The sequence below is a fragment of the Anas platyrhynchos genome, chromosome 2 (assembly GCF_047663525.1).
Source record: "Anas platyrhynchos isolate ZD024472 breed Pekin duck chromosome 2, IASCAAS_PekinDuck_T2T, whole genome shotgun sequence".
Classification (NCBI taxonomy): Eukaryota; Metazoa; Chordata; class Aves; order Anseriformes; family Anatidae; genus Anas; species Anas platyrhynchos.
In genome coordinates, this window is record NC_092588.1 from 13,434,920 (window position 1) to 13,453,206 (window position 18,287).

An 18,287-nucleotide genomic window follows, 5' to 3' on the forward strand; every position below is an offset into this window, starting at 1 on the left:
CAGATGTGCTCTGAAGATCTAGCCAGAAAATATAGATGAAGCAAAAGGCTTTCATGGTGTACTTACACAGTAAATGACATGTACTCTTGATTTAAACTCTGTCCCTATAATTAATATGTTCGTGAAAAAATCCATCCTGTTCTTTCATGCCGATGTTAGCAGAAATCACAGCACCTTGCCACCCCTTCCACCGGTGTTTACACTGTGAGGATGCTCTCTGTAACTATGAATGTCCTCGCTAGCTGGCTAAGACTGAGGAGAAGCTGTGAATGCTGGTTGGGTACCAACCTGCCCAGGTTTACCCCACCTGACCATGAACGACATCAGTGTGGAAGGACTGACCCTCTTTGTTTTCAATTATATAGGACTACGCTGGCCTGGTGAAGAAATAGGATAGCAAGGAAAGAGGTGTGTGAGCGCTAGCTGTCTTGTAAGCATGGGCTATGTGGGTTTTGTGCTTCTTGCAGCTACGCACAGTGAACCTCTCAAACTGATTTTCTAAATGTATCGATGGTGTTTGCTCCCTAGGTATTTCTGCATGTGCTCTCTGGCTTTTTGCTTGGCTGTTTATTCTGCAGTGTTTCCAGCACAGAATCAATTTTATGGCAGTGAGATACTCCAGGCCACAGTGTGGTTTACACAAATATTTAGGTTTGATTACATCTGTTTGTTCTCTCCTAATTTGAATGTAACTGTTTTGCATCTCCCTGTTGGCTTGTTAAGATGGATGAGAAAGTGCTTCTCTGAGTTAGCAATGAGCTACCTGGTTTCTCTACTAATTGGCTGAAATTTTCTGCTAGAGTCTTGGACTTCTCTCTTGCTTCATGATGCTTTGCTGGCTGACACCATCTATGACTCTATGACTGTTTTAGTGGGAGATGATAATAGACATTAATCAATGCCTACAACATAGAACATGCAAGTCACTGCTATTTTAGCTATTTATTAATTAAAAAGGAAAAAAAAAAAGAGTAAAAGTAACTTAATAACCTACTCCAACGGAGAGAGAAGAGTGGTTCAAGGGGTCTGAGTTTATTTAGGGTTCCAAGTTATAGCTAAAAGCAGAATCTCAGTCAGTAGGGACAAGCATCACAAAAATCAACCTTTGTGAATTTGTCCAACTCTTTTGTGGATCACACTCATTTTGACCTTCACAACATCCCACAAGTTCCACGATGTGTTGTATAGGAAGGTCTTTTTGCCTATTATCCATAACTTTATTTCAGTGGTATTCCCCAGTTCTTACATTTGAGACAGAATAGATAGCTTTTTTTTTTTTCATTCATTCTCATTTGCATTCTTAATTGCTTATACATGTCTTGTATCTCCTTTCTCTATATTTGTCAAGCTGAACTGATCTAATGAATTTAATCTCTTTTTCTGTGAAAAACTGTCTGTACCTCTGATGTACTGGATTTTCTTTATCTCCTGCAGTGGCTTACAGAAGACATGCTTTATTCAAGATAGGTGTGCACCATGGATTTATACAATGGCACAATTATATTTTGTGTGTTTTTGTTTGTTTGTTTGCTTTTCTTATTTTCCTAAGAAGGAGATGTAGTGCACTCACCGTAGATGGTTATTCTCCCAGTGTCTCACGGAAGTTTATGATAGGTGCTGAAATGGCATTCAAGGGTCTCCAGTCATACCTACAGATCCAGCTCGCACAACCACCTTCTGTGTTGAAACATGATGGATGCATCCACTGACAGATATTTCAAACAATGAGAAACTGTTGTTTAATGGGTGAAAATGTAACATGCACACTAATTTAAAATATTGCAGATGGCATTTCAACCGAAAAAATAAATCCTTGATTTAAGTTTTGTGAGTCTTGAATAAAGCAGTGCCTCTCGTGGAGTAATTTCTAGCAACTGTAACTCTGAATTGTGTAATTATCACCAGGCTGGTAATTTGTTATGGTATTCAACTTCAGCACTGTGCCAGCTTTTCCAGTGCTGGCTGTTATCTTATCATCACAGCTACCTATGTTGTACTTTGAAGGTCACTCAGAAGTTTCTACTGTGTGCATCTTTCTTTGACATTTAAACACCACATTAATATGTCGCCCAATTTTGTCACACATTTTATTGTAGTTCCCAAGCACTTGAATTGAAATCACACCTGGGAAGTCATCCTCCCGATGCAGTGCCTGATGACTAGTCTGATACTGGTGATGTGTAGCGTTATAGCAGATGTCATGTTGTCTCACAGTTCATTGTTTTATATCTTAGTTGTGGAGCTTTGGAGTTATTTGAACTTATTTTCTTCGCTTTGTCACAGCTGTCCTTGATTTATTTTGCTGTTCACATCCTTGATGTTTCAGCCCTGGAAAACATTATACAGTGCCAAGAACTTCAAAGGCAAGACTGTAAAAATCTTCAACAATCCATTTAATGTTTTGCTAACTTCAGTCAATGCTAGTCAACCAGATTCTGTTAACACTAATTTCCATTAACATTAGTCAATTGAAAAATTACTCCAAAGCTAATGTTGCTTGGTACTTGACTTACAGGCAGGACACATTCCTACCTCCCCTCCCCAACCCAGCTGAGGATGCAGGCTGTTCAGCTTTTCAGTTCTACTTCTCTCTTACACTGAGACCTGTCACAAGAGGCATACCTCTTGGCTGTAGACACACAGCAGTTACTCAAAGCCTCAGCTGTGCACTGTGGGGGACTGGTGTGAACTGGTGATCAGTAAAGAAAAGGTAGTGATGATAGGTGAATTAATAGCTTCTTCAACTCTCATTCTGCTATAGGTGAGTCTCACCTCTGCTTGTAATATCATAGAATCATAAAACCCTTAAGGTTGGGAAAAACCTTCAAGATCATCTGGCCATATGTTCCATGCTCATATGTTCAAACTGAAAACAGCACTCATTTAAACTGCAGCAACTCCAGAGCAAGTAAATAATCCCACAGGACTGTTATAAAATAATTTCAGGATCCTACCAAACTCCCTTAGCATAACATGCATTTTCTTATAAATTGACAGCAACATTGACTATTCAGTGTCTCCTCATTCTCTCTGCAATCCACATTCATTAACTGATTCATCTTTGTTTCAATAAATGAACTTCAGGAGTTCAAACGTAAAAAAAAAAAAAAAAAAAAAAAAATGTTTGTAATTCAAATATGAAAACTCCATAAATTTGTATGTTGGATTCAGTTCCTTGATTTCTCTTGAATCTTTTTGTTGTTGTTGTTTTTATTATTATTATTATTATTATTTTATTCTACAGAGTTAAAAGTAAAAAGAAGAAGAAATGGACATGCAAGTTAATTGAAAAAATTACACAAATTAAGGTAAAAATTAAAACCAGCTTAACTGAGCATCTATTTAAGCAGTAACTGTGTGAGCATTTACTTCATAGAACAGTGATTTTCTGGTTTAGCTTAGAGGTGTGTAAGAACAGACTTATATGGAAGCAAGATATAATTGGGGAGATTTAGATTAGAGATTCGGAGGAAATTCTTCACCCAGAGGGTGGTGAGGCACTGGGACAGGCAGCCCAGAGAGGCTGTGGATGCCCCATCCCTAGAGGTGTTCAAGGCCAGGTTGGATGAGGCCCTGGGCAACCTGACCTAGTGGGTGGTGTCCCTGCCCATGGCAGGGGGGTTGGAACTGGATAATCTTTGAGGTCCCTTCCAACCCAAGCCATGCTGTGATTCTGTGATTCTATGAAACTGAATTAAGACTGTACACATACCAGCTTGCACCTATCATCACTCAAGCACGGGACCTTCTGAAGGCAGACAGTGTCCAACTCTGTCATGTGTAACAGTCATCGCTACCTGCCAGCTGGGTTCCCAACCCACTGGCTCTGTCCCGTTGTCCAGGTCATTTGGTTCAGGCTTATTCTGAGCACAGTGAGGTTCCACAGGCAGAAACATGCAATGTAGGAGTATAAAGGATTACAAAGGAGTACAATTTCCAGCTGGATACTAGGGGGACTTCTTCACTGGGAGGGTGACAAAGCACTGGAACAGGCTGCCCAGTGAGGCTGTGGGGTCTCCTTCTCTGGAGATATCCCAAACCCGCCTGGATGCCATCCTGCACAACGTGCTCCAGGTGACCCTGCTCAGCAGGGGGGTTGGACCAGATGATCTTCGGAGGTCCCTGCCAACCTCGGCCATTCTGTGATTCCATAAAGCAGTCAGATAGCTAATGGACACAGTGCCAGAGGGGGGAGGCACACTGCCAGGCCCAGCATTAACATGCCCTGCAGTAACACCTCACTCAGCACAGAAGGACCAGGTGGTCCTGGGTGAGGTGGAGATGTGTCAGCCTCTGCTGCTCCACAGCGAGTACTGGTTCCCAGTGTTGGTGAACAGCTTTCTCCTGACCTTTATTTTTCTTACACTTTAGGGTTTTCCTTCGTGCCACAGCATGAAACCCAGCTGGAGCTCAAATCACAAGGGTTACACGAGCTGACCTTGGCTTGCCATGGTCTTCCCTGAGGGACAACTTGGCCATGGGAGAACCGGGTGCTTGCCCTCAGCAAACTACCAGACCCCACAGCATGCGGGAAGGAGCACGAGTGGGTGACAGTGAGCCATGGGGCAGGATCGAGCCTTCCCTCTGACACTGTGCCAAAACAGGACATTTTATGCATTTTTATAGGCAGAGAGAGAGAGATTTTACCTCAACCACTCAGTTATTGGGTGGGTTGAGTGACTTCCCTTCAGACCCGCCCGCCCCACCGATCGCTCCGGATGCGCCTCAACGACAACCACAGCATCAACCACCCAGCGGGCTCAGGGCGCCGGCTGCTTCCCGCCTCCCGCCTCCCGCCACAGCGAGAGAACGAGTGCGGGCGGGCGCAGCCGGCGCCATGCGGAGCAGGGCGGAGGTGGAGGCCACGCTGCGCAGCGCCAAGCTGAGCCCCGCAGAGCTGCTGCCGGCCGCGCAGTGCCTCAGCTTCGGGCCGGGGACAGCCGGCCCCGGGGAGTGCTGCCTGCTGCAGCTGGAGCCCGGCCTCTGCGCCCAGCTGGAGGCCGGAGCCAGGTACCGCATCCCCCCTGAGGCGAGGGGGGCTGGGGGGCGGGGGGAGGCAAGGGGCGGAGGTGAGCTAAGTTGGGCCCCCGGTGCGGTCAGGGTGGCTGAGGTAATGACAGAAAATGTAGGCAGCATCTGTTATTTTTGAGATTTTTTTGTTGGGGAGTGTTTGCTCCTTTTGTTTTCTTTCTTTCCGCGTGGAAAAAAGTAGGTTTTAGGGAAGAAACGCTGCTGAGATTTTATCTGGAGCAGTGAAGGGATTCCTGCCAGACGGCTAGAAATTTGGAAATCCTTAAAAGAGTCCTGCTGACTTCCCAGATCCTCCTGCTGGAGCTTGAGGTGGCAGAGCAGCTACCAGCCCCACAACCAGGCCAGCGAGGGAAGTTTTGGCACATGCTGGGGTGGTTTTGTGACAGCCTCAACCTCAGCACCAACACCAGAGAATAAGTTTTTGAGCCGGTTTTAAAATTTCTTCATTTATCAACTGCAGTGCTACCCATATGATAAAAATGTTTTGGGTGATACAACGTTAGAGCTCCCCCTAAAGAAAAAGGTCCTCAGAGATGCCCATCAGTGAGCTTGTTGGTGCTGGGTGGAAGATGGCTGGGGTGTGCCTGTGGTTGGGGGACCACTCGGGGCATCGCTGGGCTCTGGTCACACACCCAAGCTTTGGGAATCAAAATTAGCAATTTAATTAACTTGAAAGTGAGCACTTAGCTCCCCCAGGCTGCACTGAATTGTGGTCCTGCTTCGGTATTACCATGCCCTCACTAAAAATCTCCATGTAGTCAAGTATGAGTTGAAGAAAGGGATTTGCCTTGATTCTTTATCTAGAAATTTTATAGAAGTCTATTTTTATTTTTATTTTTTTTTGTGTGTGTTTCCTGCTTGGAATCAGTTGCAAGAAAAATGCAAGTTTGTCTGAGGGATATCTGAAGGATACAGACAATTTCTGATTGCTTCATGTTTCACAATGGGCTAATTTCTGTCCTCAATAAGGAGCAGCTCAAGCTATAATCTGTTTTCCAAGGTTAGTGAGCTGGTTCAGGCATTAAGCATTGCTAACTCAATGATTTGGGGGGTTTGTGTGAATAGGCAGGTGAGGAGGTTAGGCTGTGGTCTGCATGAAAGCCTTGAATACCTGTCTTTCAGAGTGGGAAAACTCAAAAAAGGAGAGGTAACGACAGTGTTAAGATATTTTAGATAAATTGACAATTATAACTTTACATTTTGTTACACTGTGACTGCTGCTACCAAATAGAACTGCAGTTTATAATGCCTTTACCAATGTTTAAATATAAAGAAAAAAAATCACGTGTTTAATAGGTGTTCAGCCAGAAATAGAGGTAAAAATACATCTTTATTTTTGTGCTTTTTTTTTTTTTTTTCAGCCTGGTAATCCGTGGTGAAAAAGATGAACAAGCAGTGTTGTGCAGCAAAGATAAAACTTACGACATGAAAATAGCAGATACCTCAAATATGCTGCTGTTTGTTCCTGGTTGTAAAACTCCAGAAGAGCTGAATGCAGATGAAGCATCTGGCAGTGTTATTCATTCACAGGTATGGCTTTCTGGGTTTTTGTTTGTTTGCTTTAATTCTCTAAACCTGTATTCTCCATATTTCTTTTTGTATTTTATACAGGAGGCTTATGTAAAACCCCGTGTGTTTCAAGTTTTCAAAGAATATGTGATTTCTTAGTGTTAGCAGCTCTTCTGAAAACATGCTGTTTGTAAACTGATTCTTATGAATTCTTTCCCCAAAAGGCAGATTATACCGTGTCACGCTTGAATATTATTTTTTAAGTACAGAAATATATTCAAAGGTTACTCTTTTTCAACTAACATCTGGAAAGATTTGTTGGAGTGGATGATTGCAGAGTTCTGAGTTTAGAGAATTCATTGTTCTCTGCTCCTTTAAAGTGTAGTTAATAAAATTCTGCTAAAAAAATAGTTAGGTAAACATTGTTACTAGTTCATTATTTGCTTTAATAGACATAATGACATCACTGAAGAGTAATCCTGCTTGTCCTTGGATGAATGTAATAATCAAAGCATTACCATTTCTTCTGTGAAGTCAGCATTATTTCAAAGTTCAGGGGTCTTTTGCTGTTGTATTTTTAATGGTGAGCTCTTTGCCAAATAAAGAAATAATCTGATAAAGCATTCAGATTACTCTGAAGGTAAAGACTTATTAGATAGTGTTGTTGCATGAATTACACCTGAGCTTGTTGCTGGGGACTTTACATCTGTGTGTTGAATCAGAGTAAGAAATAGAGGTGTTCTGTTAGTTGTATGAAAGTGCAGATTCCTGTCTCATTAATGGCTGTTTTACTTGAGCTTAATGATAGGATGAGTCATTAAGATAATAATAACAATAAATAGACCCCAAAATGGGAAGAATAAGGGACGATGGAAACAGGAGAGGTTTTACGTCAGTAATATAACTTAGCATTAAGGGGAAATATTGACAAGGATTGTGCAGGAATATATCGCATCATGACAGCCTATCATTTATATGCAGAGATGAGCTGGTCCATTTGTCATATGCACTACAAATATTTTTTATCATACAACCATGGACTTCTATTCTTTGCTTCTGGTGGTAATTTTCTAAAGGAAAATATTATGGTGATGTTTCATTCACTTGTTAATAGATTCTTTTTCTCAGCAACTGGATTAAAACGTTTTGCTGATAATTTTTTGGTAAGCTCCTCTGAATCCAAGTGGTACTTTAAAATGTCCCTGTATTTTCCTGTAGATTGCTGGCTTCTCCAATAACTACTGGGAGTTGCGGAGATGTCGGCCTAAACTGAAGAAGCTGAGGAAGCTTCTGATGGAAGATCCGTATGAAGGACCAGATAGTGGGAAAGATCAGACTTCAGCAGTGTCACATGTAAGTCACTTTCTTGAAGTCAGTCATGGGCAAATAAAAGTAAAGAAACATTGTTAACTAGAAAAACAGCTTTGATGTTTCACAGCACTGCTTTGAGTTAAGTTTTTAAGCCTACAAGTATGTTATTATTAGCACTTCCACTGACTCGCAGGTAAGCTATCAGCTTTTCAGTAAGAAGAGGAAAAGGAAGGACACTGGAAGAGACTGGCAATTTCCCTTGTTATGTGGAGAGTTTCTTGAATACATTCTTCTGAACCTTCTCAAAATTCAGAGAGACTTATAGGGCTGCTGAGGTGTAATATATAGCTTTTCCTTCTCTGGGGCTTCATGTGTGACATACCTTGTCTGACCTAAGTATGAGGTCCAGGATGTCACATACAAGTCATTGGCCAGTCAGTAGTTTATGATGACAAGAAGCAACAGGGAGTAGCAGAAAATAACAAAGATTATAAAAGTCAGAGAATGAGACTGATGCTAAAAAAAAGAAAAAAAAAGAGGAAAACAACTAAATTTTTTTCTTGCTCTTTTATGTTTCCAGGAAATCCAATTTAAGATAGAACTAATGGAGATACCCACACCACTGTGTGCATGCACACAAACAGATGGTAGCTTCAATGCATTTTACGCTGAGGGTTGGCTGAAGCTGATGTTAATAAACCATCTGTTTGTGCTTGAATGTACAAACATAAGTGTTACTTTTCTCCCTTAGAAATGGTGCTTCTCTTGATTTGTGGACTAATTCCTGAGCAGTTACAGAATTGCTCCTCCAGCATTGCTTTCTTGACCTTTCATTTCCCCACCAACTCTGTTCTAGGAAGGGATGTCAGAAGGGAAAAGGATTAAATTATCAATACTTGTAATTTCTAGACAAAGGCTAGCAACACAAAAAGACGTTATATGCAACAATGTGTATTGATAATATTAAATGAATACCATAAAAACACATCACTGTCTTTCTGAACACTAGTGCTCAGTTTGAAAACTGATCTGCATTTGTTCTGAAGGAGAATCTTTCGTATATCAGCTTACTGGAGAGTAACTGGATGTATCAGATAAATGTAGAAAACTTTCATCTATGCCGTTGATGGAACTGTAAATGAGTCAAAGTTCTGTATGGGACTGCTTCTGACTGGAATCCCAAAGAATAATCTAGTAAAGATTTCCACTCTGGTGTTTGCTTACACTTAGTGTTTTCCATCTGTTGGCAATAAATAAGCCACCTTTAATTTGTCTGAAAACAAATTGTTCAGTTTTAGTGGTTTAACGTGAACTTCTTATGGCTTTCAGTTGTTTGTACTGTGTCATACATGGAGAACTGTGGAGCCACTGGTTGTGGAGCCAAGGAACTGGTAGCATTGTAAGGAGGTACTGTAAGGAAGCAGTGCTGTCAGTATTTATTTAAGTACTGCTTACCAGGGTAAATCCCTTGCTGCAGTACTGACGTAAGTTCAGTGCTGCCTGGCTTAATGATGCTTCAATGTGCTGTCTGATGGGAATGGCATAGCAGGAAGAGGAGGCCCTTCTGTATTAAATTCTTTCCTAACGTACAGGTTATGTGTCAAACTTAGTGTTGGTTTGTTTTATTTGTGTTCTGGTAGCATGTACAAATTCAAAATTTTGTTTTTCTGATAGGAAATGTTCTTAGGCTATAATTACTAAAATCATAATATTAATAAAAATAAAAAATAAAAAAAAAACCTGTCAGGTGAATAAAAGAAATAATTAAGCCCTGTGTCCTATGGGCTTATGCCTGGTGTTCTTTCCCTTTACTTTACTCCTCACGATACCTTCTGTTCCTCCCACATCTTGTAAATCTTTACCAGTATCCAGAGTGCCCTCCCATTTCACCAAGTAACTGGTTTCCAAGAAGCTGCGTGTGCTGTGGCTGCTTCTGTGCTACATCTGCGAATTGGCTGGCAGACATCAAAACACAACACACAACTCCTGAGGTCACGCTGGGGACTTCTCCTCAGTGGAGGTACTGAGTTATGACCTCCAGAGGTGATGAGAGATTTTGAGTCTCTAAACTTGTTTGTAACATAGATTAAAATGTGATTTAATGAAGACAGAACACATTCCATTTTCATTCTTGCTGTGTTGCTTTACTTCTGATGCCTACTTAAGCTAGTTTGACATCCTGGGAATACTTAACGCATGCCACAAAGGCTTCCCTGTAGTTAGGCTGTTTTTTATATTGAATAACTCATTAAGAAACTGTTGGAAGTGACAGGAAAAGTGTCAGAGAGTGGTAAGCCTTAGAAAATGCAGTTTTGGAAAATTGATTATTTTTTTTGTACCCAGTCTTTTATTATTTTGTATAATGCATTTATCCAAAGATGGAGTAAGGATAACCTGTTCTATCCTTTTTTTCCTTGTTGCAGTATACAACAGAAGATTTGTTAAGCGTGGTTCAAGCAAGTGAAGAAGAAATAATGCACCAGTTGGAGGTTTTAGATGCCTGTAAAATTGAAGGTATTTGTCTCTAAACAATATTCTTTACTTATGAGGAAATAACCCTGCTTTTTCCCCCAAAATATCTTCTTTCTCTAATAAGATAGATCTTTTCATTCCATATCCTTGTTTTTCTGCAAGTTAGTTCAAGGTCCTAAAATCTGCTTCCATATTTCCTATACCCTCTGCTGCTGTGAAGGTGATTAAAAAGGTAAAAGCGGGCAGGCATCAACCAGTCTGGCTCTTCCTCAGTGTTTAATCCAGAAGGCAACCAAGCGCTGCACAGCTGTTTGATAACTCGGCCCAGCAGTGGAGTAGGGGAAATAAGTGGGGGGAATGGAGAAGTGAAACTCTTGGCTTGAGATAAGGACCGCTGAACAGAAACAAAAGGGCTGCAGAGTACACAAAGCAAGTTGCACAATGCAGGTGCTCACCACCCACTGACCAATGCCCAGTCAGTGAGAAAGCAGAGACAGCTCCCCGACCAACTGCCCTCAGCTTTACTGCTGAGCATGACATCAGGTGGTGTGGGATGTCCCTTTGGGCATTTGGGGCCAGCTGTCCTGGCTGTGTCCCCTCCAGCTCCTGGGGCACCCCCAGCCCCTCACTGGTAGGGCAGCACAAAGAGCTGGGAAGTCCTTGGCTCTGGGTGAGCACTGCTCTGCAAAAACTAAAACATTGATGTGTTATCAGCATTGTTCTCATCCTATAGCCAAAACACAGTCCTGTACCAGCAATAAAAGAAACTATGTCCCAACTGAAACCAGGATACGAGTGTAGTTCCTTCTTTGATTGTACAGGCACTGTCATCAGAGTTTCCCACCACTAGCATGAATATCTTTTGGGTGGTTGCCCCCTTCATGAATGAATGTGTACAGCTTTCTGTACATCTAGAAGCAAAAATAGTTGTTCCCTAGGGATACCCAGCCCTTTGACAGTCCTTTCTTCCTTCCAAACACGGCTTATTTCAGAAGTCTCCCTGCTGTGTAAGGCAAGGGTGGAGGAGCAAGTGACTTAGTTTGGGACAGCTCTTACTCGTCCTGTACTTGGCCAAGTCCAAACCTTCACCTCTATGCCAGGTGACAGCAGTCCGAGAGTTGCTGGGTCATGGTGTGGGGTGGAACTGAGCTTTGGAGTTTTAAGGTCCAAACCCCCAGTTTGGAACACGGACAGCTTGCAGCAGGTTGCTCAGGAACTCACTTGTTTGAGTTTTGAGCATTTCCAAGGACAGAGATGACACAGTCTCTCACTCCAAGCTGTTCTGGGCTTTGACTGTCTGCAAGGTGAAATTTTTTTTCCTAGTACCCAGCTAGGATTTCTGTTATCAAAACTCGTGCTTGTTGCATTCAGTCCCACCCCTTAGCACTGCTTGGAAGCCTTCTGCTCCGTCTTCTCTATAGTGTCCCGTTAGGAAGTTGAGGACATTCTCATGGATAACTTTGTCATTTCATTACCGCACAGCGCTGTTGTACCAGGTCTGTGCTTCGTCTCCTCTGGTTTTCTGTGCTCTTGGTTGGACCCGAGCTGACACTTCAAAGAACCTGCGCAGTCAGTTCTTTTCTTACAATTTTGAGCCTGAATAATTAGTTTTTCCAGCTCTGATCCATCTCAGGATGGGATTGGTGTTGTTGTATCTGTGGCAGTTAATCTACATAAACAGCTACAAAAAATGAATTCTTTTTACTGCTCCTTTACATTTAATCTTACTTTCCTGTTCTTCCTCTTACGCTGATCCTGAAAAGGTCGGAATGCTCTGTAGTTTGTAAAGGTGTGACCTAAACATCCTGACTCCTGTAAAGTATCATCAGGGAAATAGAGCTAAGGTGTTAATGTTTCCTTCTCTCTCTCTCTCTCTCTTTTCTTTTTTTTTTTTTTTTTTTTTTTCTATTTGGCAGGCTTTTGGAGAGTTTTAGAATTTGACTATGAGATGAAACTCTTGAATCATGTGACTCAGCTGATAGACTCCGAATCCTGGCCTTTAAGTAAGGTTCCTTTACGTACATGCCTTGAGGAGCTTGGACCTCTAGAGCCCACGTAAGCAATTGCTTTTAGTCCTTAAAATTGTCTATAATCATTATTAGTGAAATCACTATTAATTATTTATTAGAATTACATGTTTATAACTCTGGTTTCCAGTTACCAGGGTGTTAATGATAAACTTTCTTTGTCTGTAAAATACATAAGGGCATTAATAGTTCTCTGCTGTATCTACCCAGGAAAATGTTACTGTTAGCATTATTGGAGGCATAGATTAGTTCCAAACCCAGTGTCTAGTTAGTTTGCTGATTGAAGTAAGCCGCAATCATGATCTGTCTCCTTATTTATTTTAAATATGTTTTTGTGATGTTGTATTTCTAGTATAATACTGAATTCAGTTCGTAAGAGCTGACTTTTAGGCTGACATCAAAAGTCATGAAATAATTTAGGGTTACCATTTAAACCAAATCTCAGGTTTACAGTAGGGAGTGTTCTTATGTTTATTTGGCTTGCAAAAAACAAAAGCTTTTGGTGTTACATCTGCAGTTAAGTTATAATGTCCCATCCTCCATTCTCCTTGTTTTTTACTGTACTTGTTTACAACTTCTTGGTAACTGTTCTTACTATGTCCTAATGAAACTGGTTAGGCAAACTCAGAAGAACAGTTAAAAGTGTGTTCACAGATATTTTTGAAACTATTGGTTTTGATATGAATAGGAAATGGTAACATACAAAGGCAAATGCAAGTTTTAAAGGTTTTAAAGCTTTTTTTTTTTTTTTTTCCATGCAGAGAGATGATAGAACATATCCTTTTAAGCTATGGAAGGAAATACACTGATGATGGTAAGGTTGGGAAATCGTGTATGTTTTAATTTTAAAAATAAAATAGTTACTCTTTAGTAACTGAAGATTTTGCGAGGATGGCCCAAATATTAATTTGCTACAGTGCCAGTAAAAGGAGGAGGCAAACAGTGAACCAGTGAACCAAAAAATAAAAATAAAAATAAAAACAGTAAAATTGTTAAGAGAAATATCATAGGAAAATGGACTGTTGAACTGTATGAGACACTAGAGAAAACTTAGGAACTAACAGAGGTACCTAAAGAGATATATTAGGTGTCTACAAGCAATACTTTTGTGACTGAAAACAGATTGCTTGCAAAATTTAGGTGGAATTTCTCTTATATTCTGTCTAAAGATTCCATTGAGAATTTATATTCCATTTTATATTTATAAACCAATTTATATTCCACTAGGAGGTCTTGGATGTCCTGTGTTTTAAGCAATTGGTTGTGCTGTTATGAACAGTCCATGGAACGTGAATTTGGCTTGCCTGAAGCAGACACTTAGACTTAGTCCCCTGAACTGCACAGCAAGATCCATTGATTGTACTGCCTACATCTCCACTGCTTGTCTCACATACATACATAACGGTTCAGTGCCTTCACCTAAATTCTTCCCTGTAGCTGTTTTCATCTCACCTTTGACTGAAGTACACAGGGGAGCAGTTGTAGCGATACAGATTCCTTTTTTTTTTTTTAGTATATTAAGGCACGTTGCACAAAGAATAGTTTTGAATTACAGGGAGTGCAGATGACTGAAAAGGTGGAACATGGTGTTCATGCCTGATGTTCAGAGAATTTTAGCCAATAACATGAAAATAGATTCTCTTCATTCCCTTTGTCATACCATAATATAAAGATGATTAAGGAAATAAGTTTTGTTTAATTGTTCAAGTACTTGCAGCAAACACTAATACAAGCCAGTAGGAATGAAAACTGTAGGAGAAAGTGTCCCTGTGTAGAAGGGAAAAGATGATGATGGTGGGGGGAGGTCGTAAATACAGCGAGTGATATGAATGAATGCAGCAGCCAGACAGTGCTGCACACGCACGCAGTGATCTACATAATTTGTTCTCCAGAATGGGAAGACAACAATCATTTTTCTGAATACAGAGTCAGAAAAATAAAAGCAGAATATCTGGTTTGTAGAAGACTGTAGAACAGAATGGATATTTGAGGCTGTTCTCTCTTCTGTTATCAAAAAGCAAGAACCCACCGTACTGTGTCTTTTGTTTCTCAGCAGGGGAGGTTTATTTTGAAATGCGTGAAGATAAAATATGCAGAGCCATAGCACAAATGCTTTTGCAAAATGCAGTTAAATTCAATCTGGCCGAGTTTCAAGAAGTCTGGCAACAAAGTGTCCCTGAGGGGATGACAACAAGGCTTGATCAGCTTAAGGTAAAAACATAAAGAAGGGTGGAGCCTTCCATGAGTAGGCACAGCCGAGTGTCACGTCTAGATTTTATCAATTGATGGGGACTGGTTGTGTTATTTCTGCCAGCTTGTCAATATTACTTCTGACATCCTCTATGAGTGTCAGTAGTGTGGAATCATGATCATTCAGGCTTCTGTAAGTCTAACATGTTTCACTATTTGAAGAGAAGTTGCAGCTGTGCAGTTACTACTGGTAAATGTAACTAAAGCAGAACCTATTGTAGACTAGACTCTAGTGACGGCCTCTACAATGGCAAGCACTAGGAAAATCCTTTTGCTGAAAGGAGATGGGGAGGTGTCAGAATTAGATGGATTTCCTTTCCCTTCTTGTCATAAGGGAAATGAGAAATATTGCCAATAAAACAGCACCATTATGGTCTTTTTTCACTTTGCTGCTATCAGTGCAGTTCTAGAAGACTTTGGAGATGTGGAGGGCAACTTCTTATGGATTGCTGCTAAAACAAAGTAAATTAAATTGTTTTGATTTAATTAACGCTTTCTCTCTGATGCTGATCTACAGGGCTTGGCTCTTGTGGATAAAAACTCAAGACCAGAGACCATCTTCTTGCTAAAAGTAGAAGACTTACCTGAAGATAATCAGGAAAGATTCAACAGCTTATTCAGCGTACGGGAAAAGTGGACAGAAGAGGATATAACCCCTTATATACAGTAAGGATTCGTTAAAATCTGATTGCACTAAAAAAAAAAGTGAAGCAGAATTATTGCGATATAAATAGTGTTAATATTCTTCCCTTTTTGCATGGCTGATTTCTTATCAACTATGACTACCTTAAGTACTTTGTTTTGTTTTAAATTACTACAAGTTTTGTATGAATAAAATTCCCTCTCCTTGGAACTGGTAGCTATATTTGTTGGATTTTAACTTTTTAATCTTACCAAATTTAAACAGGAGATAATTCTGACTGACTTGATTGAGGCAGACTTAACTTAAAGGATAAATATCCTGAAATTTATAGTTAGTCTCCATATTTATAACCGGAGATCTACAGAGCAGGAGAGCTTTGTATACTGCATCCTTTGCTCTTTTGTCATCAACTACAATACTATCTGGAAGGCCCAGTCAGGATACACGTGAGCAGACGTAGATGATAAACCAGATTTAATTGCGTTAATTCTTTAGGAGGATCTCTAAATTTAGTCTGGCTTTAATAACTAGTTCAAAAACTGTTTTGCTAGATTGCAAGCCTTCTAGAGAACAGCAGTAATAAACAAAAAAAAGAACTACCAAATCCAATTCCTTGTTTCTCAAATAAATCGTCTTTCTTCCTGCTGATTAAATTTCACAGTTGTAAACTTTAGGTAAGCATTGTGACAGTTACTCCTATGTTTTTTTTTTTTCTTCAATACCCTAGTCCAGCTTGTTCCTATATTTACGAGCATTTCACTGAATCATTGTGTGTGAGAACACCTCTAATATCAATACCATCTGCTTTATTTCCTTTGTAGAGACTTATGTTCAGAGAAGCAGACAGTTGGCGCGCTTCTGACAAAATACGCTCGCTCCTCAATGCAGAATGGTGTTAAAGTTTATAATTCCAGAAGACCCATCTCATAATAAACACTGTTTTAAAAACTTAGACTTCTGAGTGGAGTAACAAGGCTGTTTCATCCTGCCTTCTGGGGGAAGGAGTTGTCAGCAAATGTTATGTGGCATTCTTGAGTTGAAGCAACTGAGTTTCTGTAAAAAGTTCTGTTTTCTGCACAGCTATGTGGAATGTGAAGGAACTTGCCTCTCCTAAAGCATAATGTCTGCAGCCCATTCCTACTTTACTTCTCCCACCTTCTTTTTCCTTTGCGTTATAGTTATGGCAGGAGCTACTTTTTGAGTGTACTTCATCTGTCTTTCGATAAACCAAAGACTATCATTAAAAATTAAAACCTTATTAATAATAATTGAATTAATTGAATTGTATCACATAGATTTCAACAGCAAAACAGAATGCTTAATCTTTTGTCCATTACTGAGCATTCTTAAACATGCAGATTTTGTTGCTGTGTTGACATTTTGTGTACTACGTGCCTTGACAAGCTGAGGAATGAATTATTCCTGACTGAGGCTACGCTGGTCATTCTTTTGGAAACTGGTTCTTTTGTAGTCATACCTTTGTGAATAAGATTGGTACAAACCCTTGACATTTTAACACTTGGCAAAATTGCCTTTTAAATATTACAAAGAAAATACCGCGTAACAATCAGGTTTGTAAAATCAAGTTTGAAGATGTAAGAGAATTGTTTTGTGAAGTTCCTATAAACTGCTGTTAGAATGTAGCTGATCTAAAATTAATTTTTTACACAATACTACCTTTGCTTTAAAAAGAACTTGGAAAACTTTGTAATAGAACTTTTTAAAATTTTGTTAGGGAAAGTAACTGCACATAACAATTGTGCCTTGAAAACATTATATTATGTTTTGAATATTCCTTTGTTTGGAAGAATGAAACAGAAATCTGCTATGATATTTGCCATAAAATAGAGTGCCTGAAATTGAAGTTTCTTGATTATTTAAAAAAAAAAGTTTGCATTAGTCAGTGAACCAGTTTAGTATTAAATATTTTCAAATATTTTTAACTAAACTATTTTCACACAAAAATTTTTCTGCATCAAAATCAGATGTAAGGTATAAAAAAATTCTTGGAATATATAGCTTACTAAATGTATGGTGAGCAGTGGAGGGAGAAAGAAGCTAAAAAGTATAAATGCTAACATGGATTTTGCATCCTTGGGATTTTGTTACAGATAGGAAAAAAAAAAAAGCTGAATAAAAATACTGCTTGATTGATTCCCTGTGTTTCGCATTTCTGTAGTGTACGTGTGTGCTGTTGGCCCAGCTGCACAGAGACTCAGCTGGGCTTGCTTCCTGGAAGAATTGCCTTGTTCACTATTTGGTTTCAATGATGTGGTACTTTCTGTTAACAGCACCAGAAGGTTCCTTCTCAGAGTTGAACAGCAATATGAACTTGAAAGCTTTTGAAATAACTTCAGTTGCATCATTTAAGTTGTTTAGTTGAAACACACAAGGCAATTAGTAGGTTCATAATCTGTGATACAACAGTATATATTTACAATTGATCTTGTCTGTGAAATATATAAGATTATAGGTATTACATGAGTAGTGCTGTATCATAATACTTAGGGTAATGATTCAGTTTTATATAAATTGGTTTTCCATGGGAGATTCACAATGAGTTGATGCTTTCTGAATTTCAAGAACTGCTGCTAAAGAAAGGTGAAAAGAATAACCTAAATAAAATAGCTTCTTTGATATAAGAGCTTACTTCAATATAAAATAGATTATGCAAAGCTTGCTTGTAATAGAACAAATGTAGGTTATGGAAAGTTTCATGGTGTGTCCAAATAATTCTAACTAAAAGCCCTCCACAGTACCAACTGGAGTGTGAACGAAGACAGTGCTAGGAATTTTTTTATTTTTTATTTTTTAAATCTGTGGCAAGTTTTCAGCAGCATTGTTATTATCTTAAGCTGTTTGTTGTTGTTGTTTTTTTATGTTTGTTTTGTTGTTTTGAATCAAGAAAAAAAAAAAAAAGTGAGGACTGCAGTGTTTTATTATCTTCCCGTTAGTGTTTGTTGGGTATACCATTGAGTCTGGTTTAACTTAAGTTTACATTAAATAAATTCAGTCCAGCTATACTTTGTGCATTTCAAGTAGAT

The 18,287-nt window shown here is 39.5% G+C and overlaps 1 protein-coding gene across 3 annotated transcripts; it reads left to right on the forward strand.

Annotated features, from left to right (window-relative positions):
- The first annotated feature begins 4,716 nt into the window (after positions 1-4,716).
- Positions 4,717-17,397, forward strand: DSCC1 (DNA replication and sister chromatid cohesion 1). Of its 3 annotated transcripts, XM_072034357.1 has the most exons (10): positions 4,721-5,010; positions 5,900-6,031; positions 6,393-6,561; positions 7,759-7,893; positions 10,275-10,365; positions 12,240-12,378; positions 13,112-13,164; positions 14,404-14,561; positions 15,118-15,266; positions 16,065-17,397. In XM_072034357.1, exons 3-10 carry the CDS (start codon positions 6,457-6,459, stop codon positions 16,171-16,173), a joined length of 939 nt encoding a protein of 312 aa, XP_071890458.1. In that variant the 5' UTR covers positions 4,721-5,010; positions 5,900-6,031; positions 6,393-6,456; the 3' UTR covers positions 16,174-17,397. The 3 variants fall into 3 exon arrangements, with proteins under 3 accessions (XP_038029885.2, XP_038029884.2, XP_071890458.1); XM_038173957.2 differs by lacking the exon at positions 5,900-6,031 and having other exon boundaries at positions 4,717-5,010; positions 14,407-14,561; XM_038173956.2 differs by lacking the exon at positions 5,900-6,031 and having other exon boundaries at positions 4,720-5,010.
- Positions 17,398-18,287: the final 890 nt, after the last annotated feature.